Raw genomic sequence first — 14,102 nt, forward strand, 5'->3', positions numbered from 1 at the left:
TAACGCGTCGCACTACACTGACTACAGAATACATTAGAGGGCTTTCTGCCACTTTGAATGAACGTTTGAGGGTACAGTAAATGTGTTTAATGTTTTAGCGGTCAGGGTGTTTGGGGGTACAGTAAATGTGTGTAATGTTTTAGCAGTCAGGGTGTTTGGGGGTACTGTAAATGTGTGTAATGTTTTAGCGGTCAGGGTGTTTGGGGGTACTGTAAATGTGTGTAATGTTTTAGCGGTCAGGGTGTTTGGGGGTATTGTAAATGTGTGTAATGTTTTAGCGGTCAGGGTGTTTGGGGGGTACTATTGTAATAAGTGTACTGTACCTGTGCTATCCTCAGCATGAACCCTGTCAGAGACTCCACAGCTTTCACTTTCACTCCCACCAGCAGGGGGCAGCGTGTAGACCAGGAACAGCCCGATCCTGAACCAAACACAGAACACCATCACAGCTAGAATTCCAATAACATCTTCTATGCTCTGGACGACGCAATACTGCATTTAAACAATATTAAAGTGATACATAAAATCCTTTAGAGATGTATTATATGTAACTTCTCTTCACTTTTCTAGAACCCTTTGTCATGCCTGATTTGCTTAGTGTGAAAAGAGGACAATTCGCACCTGGCACAACTTTACACTTGGCAAGTCCTTGTCTGTGACAAAGTGCCTAATGGCAGTGTCTCTGAAACTTTGGAATATCACATCTGTACGAGAGAGAGAGAGACAACAGTGCTACAATAAAGCTGGTGGTGCAGCTAGTGTCCTATCAGGTGAGCTGCCTGCTTCCAATAACCTTATTAACGTCATCAACCAGGTGTCTTGCCCGACGGCAGGGTCTAAATTTCTCAGTGGAAGAGTACGGAGGGACAACACCTTGTTACTCATCTATCTATCTCTACGGTATAAATGTGTTCTCGCGCGTGGCTATACATGGAAAGCTATTTACTGGTTTGGCGGGTCTGGTTTGTGTTTTGATATAATCAGGGGTGACGGGTCGGTCTACGGATCTGATTATTGACGGACGGGCCGGGGCACGGATTGTCAAAATTGGACCCGTGCAGGACTCTGCCTTGAAATGAAAAAAAAGGTTGAGAATCATAAGCCTATCTAGTTAAAAAAATATATATCCCGGACTGTAGATTTAATGCCCAACCCCTCTGTAGTGTGTCAGTGTAAAACAGTGGTTCTCAATCTTTTTCATGTCAAGGACCCCCACATTGACACTTATTAGCCCAAGGACCCCCATTTGAAAAGATATGCCAGGGACCCCCATAAGAGACGATTTTTACGGCTCTAGCAGTGATTCTCAACCATTTTAATTTCAAGGACCCCCATTGAATGCCATTTCTATCTCTGGGACCCCAATTTATATTGTATGTTAATAGCAATGTTCATTTAACTCTGAGAGTGTACCCCGTTAGGGTCCACTTGGTTCCATTTGTACACTCTCAGAGTTACAGACCCATAAGGGTCCATTTGGTTCCTAACTATCTATCATTTAGCTGGGGACCCCCTGGAACTCCCCCAAGGACACCTGGGGGTCCCCGGACCCCACTTTGAGAACCAATGGTGTAAAAGGCAGGGTGACAAAAGGCAGGGTGACCTGTGTGTGTGTGTGTGTGTGTGTGTGTGTGTGTGTGTGTGTGTGTGTGTGTGTGTGTGTGTGTGTGTGTGTGTGTGTGTGTGTGTGTGTGTGTGTGTGTGTGTGTGTGTGTGTGTGTGTGTGTGTGTGTGTGCCTTGATATGTCCAGGGTGGTGAAGTGACCCTTCAGGAGGTGTGTGATGATGGAGGCAGTGAGATGAACCTTCCTCATGGACACACAGGGATCACACAGCTGATACAACAGCTTAGACAGCAGACCCACACTGTGCATGGCCTCTGCAGTACCACTGTCACCACTAGGAGGACATGGGGGGGGGCAACGAGAGGGAGAGATGCAGAGAGAGAGAGGGAGATGGAGAGAGAGAAAGGGAGAACCAAAGGGAGAGGGAGAGAAGCAGAGCGAGAGGGGGGAGGGAGAGAGAGAGAGAGAGAGAGAGAGAGAGAGAGAGAAAGAGGGAGAGGGTGAAAGAGAAGGAGAAACAGAGGGAGAGAAAGAGGGAGAGAGTGCATGAATATCAAATCAAAGCCGGTTCCCACAGACAGGAAATGTAATCCAGCAATTCAAGCTCTTCTTCAGTCACGCTGCCCCCTACCGCGGTGGAGGACTGATTCGGGTGCTACTACATTCCTTTGATTGTTTTTGTTTTGATCGTTTCCGTGACAACGGTGCTGGGCGGCTCGCAGCAGATGTTGACAGAGATGACGATAAGACCCGTCTGCCTGTCTGTCTGTCAACGCCTCCTCCTGAACAACAAGCTTATTGTTGTCTCTCCTCGGCTGTGCTGCGTCAGCCTTTTAGACGTTTAGGGTGCGTTCGAAAATTACGCACCGGAGCACACTCGCCTATTAGTTTGTATTGGCCAGTGCGCTCAGTGCTGTATTTTACTATCACTCTGCCTCGTATCGTTGTTGTCGGGCAGAAATCTCTCACGGTACAGTATCTCCATATTTGAACTTTTTGTGTTAAATCAACGCCCTCCTTGATCATACTACAGTGTCACACAAAAGCATCAAAAGTAGCAGATCTACAAAGCTTGAAATACACAGTGATGAAAATGTTTTTTTTCTTTATTTTTAAAGGTTGAGAATCAGTGTTTTAAGGGCGGGGCTTTGGACGTTACCTTGACGATTTCAACATGTCAGAAAAGTGATTTAGAACAGACAGGTCCAGATTATCCGCTGTGTTCTGCCACACCTGGAGACAAAGGGGGAGAGAGAGAGAAAAAATAAATTCATAAGCATGTGAACATCTTAACAAATTCATTTCACAGCTAACAACTCTACATAGTTTATCAGTTTATCATTGGTTCTTAACCCTTTAAGGCCGGGAAGGGAACGCATGTGTGTCATTTTAAGATTTCTTTGGCTATTCAAAAATAGTAGATCTACCGCGGACAAATACATATTATTTTGGGGGTCCTTGACATGAAAAAAGTTTGAAAACCATTGAAAATATAGCAACATAAGTAAAAAAAAAAAAACTTTAGGAAAAAAAAACTGTTAGGATTTAGAAGACATTTGTAAAATCCCCAGAAGCAAAGATTTGAGTTAAAAACTTTCACTTTAAAAAAGTATATATATATATATTCAAACTAAAGATTTGCACAAATTTTCACAATAAAAAAAAAAAAATAGCAGATATACATGCAAGCTCATAGCGCGGCACTCGGTGCCGCGCTATGAGCTTGTAGATCTGCTATTTTTATAGAGCCAAAGAAATCTTAAAATGACACAGATGCGTTCCCGGTCTTAAAGGGTCAAAGTGGGGTCCGGTGACCTCCAAGGGTCCTCGAGGGGGTTCCAAGGGGTTCCCTGCAAAGGTAGTTAATATAGCATTACAACAATCTTACCCACTTTACAAAAATAGCAGATGTACAAGCTTGTACATCTGCTATTTTTTAAAATGTTTGAAAAATATAAAATATTTGGAAAATTTGGAATAATTCTCTTCTGGGGGTCCCAGGCACAAAAAAAAAATCAGATGGGGTTTCGTGGCCAAATACAAATTATACCATTTGGAGGTGCTTGACTTGAAAACGTTTGAGAACCACTGGTCTTAACACATTGATTTCACAGCTCATAACTCTAAAGTTTATATCTTCAAATGAATATTTAAAGTTTATTATTAATATTAACACCTTTCATGACATGACATGCAGCTCAAAGTGCTTTACAGAGCAAGAATACAATGACAGAAAAAGTACAACTAATTTAACAATAAAGCAAAAAAGAAAAGCAAAAGCATAAAACAACATTAAAATAAAAGCAAAAATGCCTTATTTATATTAGGCCTATACTGTACCTCCATGTTACACAGCATTAATATCAGACCTACCTCCATGTTACACAGCATTAATATCAGACCTACCTCCATGTTACACAGCATTAATATTAGGCCTACCTCCATGTTACACAGCATTAGTATTAGACCTACCTCCATGTTACACAGCATTAATATCAGACCTACCTCCATGTTACACAGCATTAGTATTAGACCTACCTCCATGTTACACAGCATTAGTATCAGACCTACCTCCATGTTACACAGCATTAATATTAGGCCTACCTCCATGTTACACAGCATTAGTATCAGACCTACCTCCATGTTACACAGCATTAGTATCAGACCTACCTCCATGTTACACAGCATTAGTATTAGACCTACCTCCATGTTACACAGCATTAATATCAGACCTACCTCCATGTTACACAGCATTAGTATTAGACCTACCTCCATGTTACACAGCATTAGTATCAGACCTACCTCCATGTTACACAGCATTAATATTAGGCCTACCTCCATGTTACACAGCATTAGTATCAGACCTACCTCCATGTTACACAGCATTAGTATCAGACCTACCTCCATGTTACACAGCATTAGTATCAGACCTACCTCCATGTTACACAGCATTAATATTAGACCTACCTCCATGTTACACAGCATTAGTATCAGACCTACCTCCATGTTACACAGCATTAGTATTAGACCTACCTCCATGTTACACAGCATTAGTATCAGACCTACCTCCATGTTACACAGCATTAGTATTAGACCTACCTCCATGTTACACAGCATTAATATTAGACCTACCTCCATGTTACACAGCATTAATATCAGACCTACCTCCATGTTACACAGCATTAGTATTAGACCTACCTCCATGTTACACAGCATTAATATTAGACCTACCTCCATGTTACACAGCATTAGTATTAGACCTACCTCCATGTTACACAGCATTAATATTAGACCTACCTCCATGTTACACAGCATTAATATCAGACCTACCTCCATGTTACACAGCATTAGTATCAGACCTACCTCCATGTTACACAGCATTAATATCAGACCTACCTCCATGTTACACAGCATTAGTATCAGACCTACCTCCATGTTACACAGCATTAGTATCAGACCTACCTCCATGTTACACAGCATTAGTATTAGACCTACCTCCATGTTACACAGCATTAGTATTAGACCTACCTCCATGTTACACAGCATTAGTATTAGACCTACCTCCATGTTACACAGCATTAGTATTAGACCTACCTCCATGTTACACAGCATTAGTATTAGACCTACCTCCATGTTACACAGCATTAGTATTAGACCTACCTCCATGTTACACAGCATTAGTATTAGACCTACCTCCATGTTACACAGCATTAATATTAGACCTACCTCCATGTTACACAGCATTAGTATTAGACCTACCTCCATGTTACACAGCATTAGTATTAGACCTACCTCCATGTTACACAGCATTAGTATTAGACCTACCTCCATGTTACACAGCATTAGTATCAGACCTACCTCCATGTTACACAGCATTAGTATTAGACCTACCTCCATGTTACACAGCATTAGTATTAGACCTACCTCCATGTTACACAGCATTAATATTAGACCTACCTCCATGTTACACAGCATTAGTATTAGACCTACCTCCATGTTACACAGCATTAATATTAGACCTACCTCCATGTTACACAGCATTAGTATTAGACCTACCTCCATGTTACACAGCATTAATATTAGACCTACCTCCATGTTACACAGCATTAATATTAGACCTACCTCCATGTTACACAGCATTAGTATTAGACCTACCTCCATGTTACACAGCATTAGTATTAGACCTACCTCCATGTTACACAGCATTAGTATTAGACCTACCTCCATGTTACACAGCATTAGTATTAGACCTACCTCCATGTTACACAGCATTAATATTAGACCTACCTCCATGTTACACAGCATTAGTATTAGACCTACCTCCATGTTACACAGCATTAGTATTAGACCTACCTCCATGTTACACAGCATTAATATTAGACCTACCTCCATGTTACACAGCATTAGTATTAGACCTACCTCCATGTTACACAGCATTAGTATTAGGCCTACCTCCATGTTACACAGCATTAATATTAGGCCTGTACTGTACCTCCAGGTTACACAGCAGGGCCTGGAAGGCCGGTGTGTTGGGGAGGCATTGGGGTCCAGAGAGAAGCTCCAGTGAGGAACACATGTAGAGAACCAGCTGGAAGGTTCTGCTGCTCACCAGAACACTCTTCATCTTCAGGAGGAAGGACAGCAGCTGTAGAGAGAAGAAGAGGCACGGTTGTACCATTAGACCAGTGGTTTTCAAACCTTTTCATGTCAAGGACCCCCACAATGATTTGCATTTGGCTGTGGGCGTGATAGTTTTATACAACTAGATTCTGACAAGTCCTGCAAAAGACGTTGTGTGATTGGCCAGTAGTCACTTTGAGTGGCAGTTGGGGCAAACGCTCGCCTCAAAACCAGATTTCTTTAATAGCCAAAGTATAAAATATGGTTAAAGTGGTTAAAATGATTGTGAGGCCCCCTGGTACCCCCCCCAAGGACCCCTGGGGGACCCCACTTTGAGAAAATCCTGCACACATCACATTTATGAGGCAGAGTTTCCTAAACATTAACGTACATCCCCAGATGCCAATGACACTTTAAGACCTTTTTGATACAAAAAAAAAAAAAAAAGACCATTACCGCATCGAAAGTAATCAACACACTATTTATAAAAACCTGTTGGCCAAATTGTCAAGTAATATAAGAAAGTGGCAAAAAAAAAAAAGCAGATCTGCAAGCTCACAACTCATGCCACATTATGGTGGCAGATTAGAAAAATGAATATTTTCCCATGTGAGTGCCACATTTGGGAGGGGGTACTACCAGATGGTGTAACTAACTCCATCTATCGGGGTAATGATACATTTTGGACCCACCTTGTACCCGTGGATGCGGTTCATCTCCTGCTGCATGGTGGGGCTGGTCTCCAGCACAGACACCAGGACCTTCATGGCCGCGTACAGAGAACTGTCGTCCGGCGCCATGGCCACCAGACTGAGTGTCACCGCCGGACCGCCGAGGTACAGGAACCCAGTAGCTGCACTCTTAGGGGTGAAGGTACGCACGCCTGGAACGACAAGCGTCTGTGAGCTTCACACTGTTGCTGTCAGGCAGAAACCTCTTATCTCCATATTCTAACATTTTGTGTTTTTTTCGTAAATTAAAGGTAGGGTAAGTGATTCACTTTGGATAAAATAAGTGTTAAATAGCTCTATATTCTGATAGTAATCACTGATATAGAGTGTTTGTTCAGTAAAAGGAGTCTCCATGTCTCACCAGCTCTTTATTAAACAGAAAATGCATTTTCAGTGCTCTCTCCTGATTGGCTTAAAGTTGTCACCTACCTGAAAATGTACTATATTCTGTTTACTAAAGAGCTGGAGAGACCTCTATGAACGAACTGTAGCAATGATTAGTACTTTAACCTTTTAACATCAAATATAAAAATACCCAAATATATGTGACAAGTTTCAAAATAGTTTATGCATAAGGGGTAAGGCAAGATAGGGCCCTTGGTGTAGAGGCCAGTCCTGTCGGAAAATGATAGTCATTTTGTATTTTAAAACAAAATGCCAGATGCCAGAGGGTTAAGGGGTTACCTCAGTTACTGAGCAATCACGCTATAGCAGTGAATTACTATAACAATATATAGAGCTTTAACTTTTTAACAATTTTTTTTTTTTTTAAATACAAACTCATCACACTTAACATTCAAATACTTGTACAGTTAGTTAGCCTATATTTACCATAATTGCCGACCAGAGCTGCTCCTATGGTGCGAGCTGTACCACTGAGGTGTTGGCTGAGGTTCCGGGCCAGGAACACAGGGGTGGAGTTATCCCGGGACGTTATGCCCATCTGCAACAACGACACACACATTCACACACCATATACAGCAGTGGTTTTCACACTTTGTCGTGCCAAATTGATGAACATTTGGCCGCGGACCCCCCATCGGACAATGTTTTGTGCCAAGGACCACCCAGAAGAGAAGATTTATGTAAAACAGTAATTCAAAATCTTCCAAACATTTTCGAGACTCGAGAAAAAAGACAATAGCCAACGTATAAATGGATAAAGGGGTTAAAATGTCTGTGATGCTGTACTAACTCATTTTGCTGGGGACCCCCTGGAACCCCCCCCTCAAAGACCCCTTTTAGGTCTGTAACTCTGTAAAATCCTCATTGTTACTTTAACTCAGTGTTGATTGGGGTCCCAGAGATGAGAACCTTTTATGGCAACACTGCCTGTAAAAATGTGTCCTCATTAACGTTGGCCGACAGTTTGTGCTGAACTAAAAGTCGAGAGTCACACAGCAGAGGAGAGTCACCTTAATAGACATGGTATCGACCTTGAGGTTTCTCCCTCCCTAACCCACAGTACCTCTTTGGCAATGAGTCTGCAGTCCACCTCGTTGTAATCCTCTCTGATCTGTGTGGCGGTGGTTACCGTGGCCACAGAGGGGTTGATCCCAAACGAGATCCTCTCCTCAGGAACCAGCCTGGCAGGGAGAGGAGGATCCACCGCGTCTGCTTCGTGGCCTGAGGACATAAACAACACAAAGCACACAAACACGTTGTTACGCTCCGTTGAGGCATTTTAAAAGCTGCAAGATTCATGTCCTACCCGGGATTCCAAACCGGGTCTCCCAGAATTTCTATTGCTGAGCAAAGACTGAGAAAGCCTGTTTGGGTAGGAGAGATAATTCGCCTTGAGCTTTATGCAATACCTCGCCAACCAGTAGGTGTACTAGTTACTGTATATTGTGATAACATACCCTAACATATTACACACTAATTAACCACTTAAGCCGAATCAACGAATAGCGAACGGATCTACAGTACAAGCACATAGATTGTTTTTTTTTGTACTATTATTATTATATTATTACATTTTTTTGACAATATAATGACATGCCCAAAGTAAGGAGCAAATGACAGCGTGACTGTTCAGGGAACAATTTCCTGAAACTTCTGAGAGCAGTGGACAATACTACAACATTTATTTACACATTTAGCACATGCTCTTATCCAAAGTGACCATTGTGCATGAATAACAAAAAGCTCTGTTTAGTTTAACGTCAACAAAATTGATTCCCCTTCCTTCACATTGTTGTAGACGAAAGTTTCTGCTAAATAGCTCATGTGATAAATACCAAATGTCACAGTGGTCTTACACCAACACTCACATGAAGATGACACACAAACTGGTATTTAGTTCAAATACATAAAACATTTATACTTAATTTGTTGCATGCAGAAAATAGGTGACCTACAAGCTCACAACGCATCGCACATACATGTTGTGAACTTGTAGGTCTATTATCTTAGCCACATGACACCATCATACAACAAGTACACTTATACAACAGGTAGTTCAGACCAAGCAACCTGATTGGTTGAAATAGTCTCGCAGTGCAGAACCGGCTAAGCTAGCAGTTTGCATGGGGACGTTTGCAGACGTAGTAGCTAAATCTGTCATTAAATGTCTATTGAATATCTTAATTACAATGAGATCGAGCTAAGAGTTAAGTTTTTTTTCTCTATATGTTCAATTTGGGAAAAGTTGTCTAGCGCAGGGGTCTTCAACGTTTTCAGGCCAAGGACCCCCTAGCTGAGAGAGAGATGAAGCAGGGACCCCCTCCTCTGTATTGTATAAAAATTGTGTTTCAGATTTAACTTTTTTTTGTTTACTTGGTCTGCTCTTGTTTCTCTCTACACCAAACACCTCTTTGCCAAAAAATAGCCGATCTACAAGCTCACAACGCCTCGCAGCGCGAGGCGTTGTGAGCTTGTAGATCTGCTATTTTTTGGCTTAGAAAAGGGATGCTATGGTTCAAGTGGTTAATGTAAAAAAAAAGAAATCATATCACACAAAGATTTGGCGGACCCCCTGTAGTAACTCCCCCTGTTGAAGACCCCTGGTCTAGCGCTGAGTGAACAGGGACTCTGTCTCTATCAGACTGACCCCACGTATTTCCAGGTTAACAGAGATAACACGCGCAGAAAGGTTGATATTTAGAGAGTGAAATGCCCCACAACATGAATGTATTTTTTTTTTTTGTATAATCGCAGTATTACACACAGCAGGGTAGCTTTATCGTGATTATTGGCACTTCAGTGATGCTTGCAGGACTCTGCTCCGCATCACTGTCTAGCCAATCAATACTCACCATAACGCAAACCCTCTTGTGTAATATTGCTTAACCCATTAAGACAGGGGTCTTCAACAGGGGGTCCGGGACCCCTAGGGGGTCCTCAGAGTTACTACAGGGGGTCCGCCAGATCTTTGTGTGATGATTTATTTTTTATTTTTTTACATTAACCACTTGAACCCTAGCATCCCTTTTCTGAGGAGAACTTTAGCCAAAAATAGCAGATCTACAACGCCTCGCAGCGCGAGAGATCGGCTTGTAGATCGGCTATTTTTGGCAAAGAGTTATAGGGTGTAGTGGGAAAAAAAGAGCAGCACAAGTTTATCTGAAACACAGTTTTATGCTTCATCTCTCTCTCAGCTAGGGGGTCCTTGGCCTAAAAACGTTGAAGACCCCCTGCCTTTATGATGCAAGATTTTTGGCTTCCGATCCCGATGCATCGCAATGCGACGTGTTGTGAGCTTGTAGCTTAAAAAAAAAAAAAGCCTATATTGACATGGCCAAAATAGGGCCAGGTTTATCACAAAAGACATTTGTTTTATCTGCTCCTTGGAAATGCAGGTTCCAGACTCATATCTACACAGTGATACTAGTCTGGCCATGCCAGGCTAGTGACTTTATACCAGGGGTTCTCAAACTTTTTCATGTCAAGGACCCCCAAATTGACACTTATTAGCCCGTGGACCCCCATTTGAAAAGATATGCCAGGGACCCCCCATAAGAGACGATTTTTACGGCTCTAGCAGTGATTCTAAACCATTTTAATTTCAAGGACCCCCAGTTTGACATGCATTAGGCTACGGACCCCCATTTAATGTAGGGTTGTCCGATATTGGCTTTTTTACCGATAACCGATATACCGATATTGTCCAACTCTTAATTACCGATACCGATATCAACCGATACCGATATATGCGGGGATTATTGTGATTAGGGTAAGCTCAAATTTCATATCACACACACCATATACAGTAAGAACTCCTGTAACTTATTTATAAAGCAAAAAAAAAATAAATATTTTTTTTCAAAAACCGATACCGATATTTTCCCGATATCAATTTTTATGCTAATATCGGCCGATAATATCGGGAGGCCGATAATATCGGACATCCCTAATTTAATGGCATTTATTTTCTCTGGGACCCCAATTCCTATTGTAAAATCAATGTTAATTTAACTCTGAGAGTGTCCAAATGGAACCAAATGGACCCGTTAGGGTCCATTTGGTTCCATTTGGACACTCTCAGAGTTACAGACCCATAAGGGTCTATTTGGTTCCTATCCATCATTTAGCTGGGGACCCCCTGGAGCCCCCTCAAGTACCCCTGGGGTCCCCGGACCCCAATTTGAGAACCAATGCTTTACACTGTACATTGTCAGATACTTGAATGTGTCCTTATATTATCATCACTTTATCCACATACAGCTCAAGTGGAGTTACGAGGTTTTTGAATATTAATGGAGATTTTCTTTTTGTCACAAATTGTTTTTAAAAACATAAACAATGTCTGGTTTATTTTTTTGAATTCTCACATGGGATTTGGATGAGGCTGGAGCCTTGCCTTTTTTCCTTCTATATTTGATATATTTAACTTCAATGTTATAATGGAAGTCAATGGCAGTCAGATCAGGCTGAAACCTTGCCCAAATATGGAGTCATTATGTCATAGTTGACTGACGTCACAGATTGGTCACATGAAGTCTGAAATCCACATGAGGCCACGCCCCTTATTGGACCCCGTGTTATTTATATTATTTATGTGTTGCTGTTGTTAGTCATGGCTTCCAGTTCCCACCTGATGTCGTGTGTGAGTTCTGATTGGTCCAGATCGTACTGAATAACTGCTAGCTTGCACACTGTCTTCAGACTAGGACTTAAGTCTAACATGTACAGGTCAGCAGGTCCGCTTTCTCCTCCAAAGAGGATGATACGATCTCCCACAATGCAACAGCACATCAGATACATCCCACACGGTCTTTTCCCTTTGGGCTCAACCTTCTTCCAGGAGAAGGTCTTTGGACTGAACTTCCACAGATCATTGAGGGTAGAATTATAACTATATCTGCCACCATATATGTACAGCTCTCCATTGTAGGTAAAGGCTGAATGACCCCAGCGTCCTTCTGAAAGAAGCTGTGCAGAAGGTGTGTTCAGCCAGCAGTTGGTCTCTGTGTCAAACACTCTGATGTTGTTGTTGTTAAAGGAGGTTCCGCCAAATACAAACATCTTTGTCCCGATGATGGTGGCAGAGTGACATGTGGAAGCAGGAGGTGAAGTACCTCTGGTGTTAATTAAGGACCAGACCATTGTGGTGGTGTCCAACCTGTACATGTCATTACGGAATCCAGTCCTATTGGATCCTCCATGAATATACATGACCTTCCCCAAGACACAGGCTGTGTGGTTCATCCTCTCCTCTGGAACAGTTCCAGAAACCTTGGGCTTGAACCATCTGTGGGCGTCGACATCAAATGCATACAGCACGTTGCAGTGTTCCGTTGTGTCATATTTATGACCCCCCCAGATGTAGATCATATCTTCTATCAGCACAGCTGAGTGGCCGCTGCGATTGGATGGAACCTCAATGTGAAATTCTCCTCTTCCAGTTGTCACTGGGGTCAACTTCCTCCAGCGTAAAGCCACTGTGTTGAAGATGTGAACATCAATCTGATCCTTATTGATGTTACAGTACCCTCCTAATGAGTAGACTTTGTCTCCCACGGCAACAGCAGCAGCTTGACTGCCTAACACTGGTCCTCTGTTCAGATGCAGCGTCCAGTAGAACATTTCTCACAACAGCTCATCCAGGGATCAAATTAGATTCTTCAAGTCTTGTTGTGTAACAGAATGGAGTCCTGATGTGTGCTCTACCACTTATATTGGTTCAGTGGCACAAGTGTCATGCAATGTTTGACCAATCCGCTGATGGGTCGGGCTGGCCAATCAAGGAAGTCGATGCCTGTTGATGTCCCTAATATGGTAAATTGATCATCATAGCAACCCCAGCCAGACAGGCTCTACACAGCAGACAGACAGGCTCTACACCGCAGACAACAGGCTTGTAGATCGGCTATTTTTGGTAAAGAGTTATAGGTGTGGAGGGGAAAAAGAGCAGCACAAGTTTATCTGAAACACAAGTTTATACAATATAGAGGGGGTCCCTGCTTCATCTCTCTCTCAGCTAGGGGGTCCTTGGCCTGAAAACGTTGAAGACCCCTGCATTAAGACCTGAGGCCGCTTCTAAACATTTTCAAAATCCTAAAAAAAAAATCAGAAAAAAATTTAAAAATAATATTTTTCACGATTTTTCAAAAATAGCAGATCTACAAGCTCATAGCGCGGCACTCGGTGCCGCGCTATGAGCTTGTATATCTGCTATTTTTGAAAAGCCAAAGACATCTAAAGTGACACAGATGCGTTCCAGGTATCAATGGGTTAAGTACAAGTACGGTATCCAAGTCATTACACAGAACCTCGCTTCTCAAATCGCTGGTCGTACCCGTGTGGCGTAGAGACAGGAAGTTGCCCAGGTAGGCGGTGCCTTGTGCGTAGATGGCGGCGACGGCCTCGGCACTCAGACTCTCCTCGAAGAGGTAGGCGGGGCCCACTCTCCAGAGCAGAGCGGCGTGCTCCTTCCACAGGGACGGCGTTCCGATCAGCGCGTACACGTCGATGACGGCCGTGGGGTCCATGGACACGTACTGGCCCGGGAACGGCTGGATGTACCGCATCTACGGGGACGTGGGATACAGTATCAGTGGTGGAAAAAGTATTCACATTTCTTACTTAACTCATTGAGTGCCAGGATTGCCAGAATTATTTCAGAATTGATTCTGAAAAGTGCCAGAGTTTTTTTCACAGAAAACAAAAAGTGCTTAGGAAGCGAGATACAGCCTTTTTCAGTTCTAAGTTAAACAAGGAGTGGATGGAGCTGCACACCTTCAGA

The 14,102-nt window shown here is 42.7% G+C and overlaps 1 protein-coding gene across 5 annotated transcripts in view; it reads right to left on the reverse strand.

Annotated features, from left to right (window-relative positions):
• The window catches only part of wdfy4 (WDFY family member 4), a 187,371-nt gene that overhangs the window by 112,710 nt on the left and 60,559 nt on the right, over positions 1–14,102 (reverse strand). For all 5 annotated transcript variants that reach the window (XM_084076960.1, XM_084076962.1, XM_084076961.1 and 2 more), the window contains 8 exons: positions 13,656–13,887; positions 8,385–8,542; positions 7,748–7,859; positions 6,878–7,068; positions 6,058–6,210; positions 2,725–2,798; positions 1,738–1,899; positions 324–421 (listed from right to left, as the gene is read on the reverse strand). In XM_084076960.1, coding sequence (XP_083933086.1) covers positions 324–421; positions 1,738–1,899; positions 2,725–2,798; positions 6,058–6,210; positions 6,878–7,068; positions 7,748–7,859; positions 8,385–8,542; positions 13,656–13,887 — 1,180 coding nt within the window. The remainder of the gene's footprint in view (positions 1–323; positions 422–1,737; positions 1,900–2,724; positions 2,799–6,057; positions 6,211–6,877; positions 7,069–7,747; positions 7,860–8,384; positions 8,543–13,655; positions 13,888–14,102) is intronic.

Source organism: Gymnoscopelus microlampas (genome assembly GCF_963454915.1).
Source record: "Gymnoscopelus microlampas genome assembly, chromosome: 13".
Classification (NCBI taxonomy): Eukaryota; Metazoa; Chordata; class Actinopteri; order Myctophiformes; family Myctophidae; genus Gymnoscopelus; species Gymnoscopelus microlampas.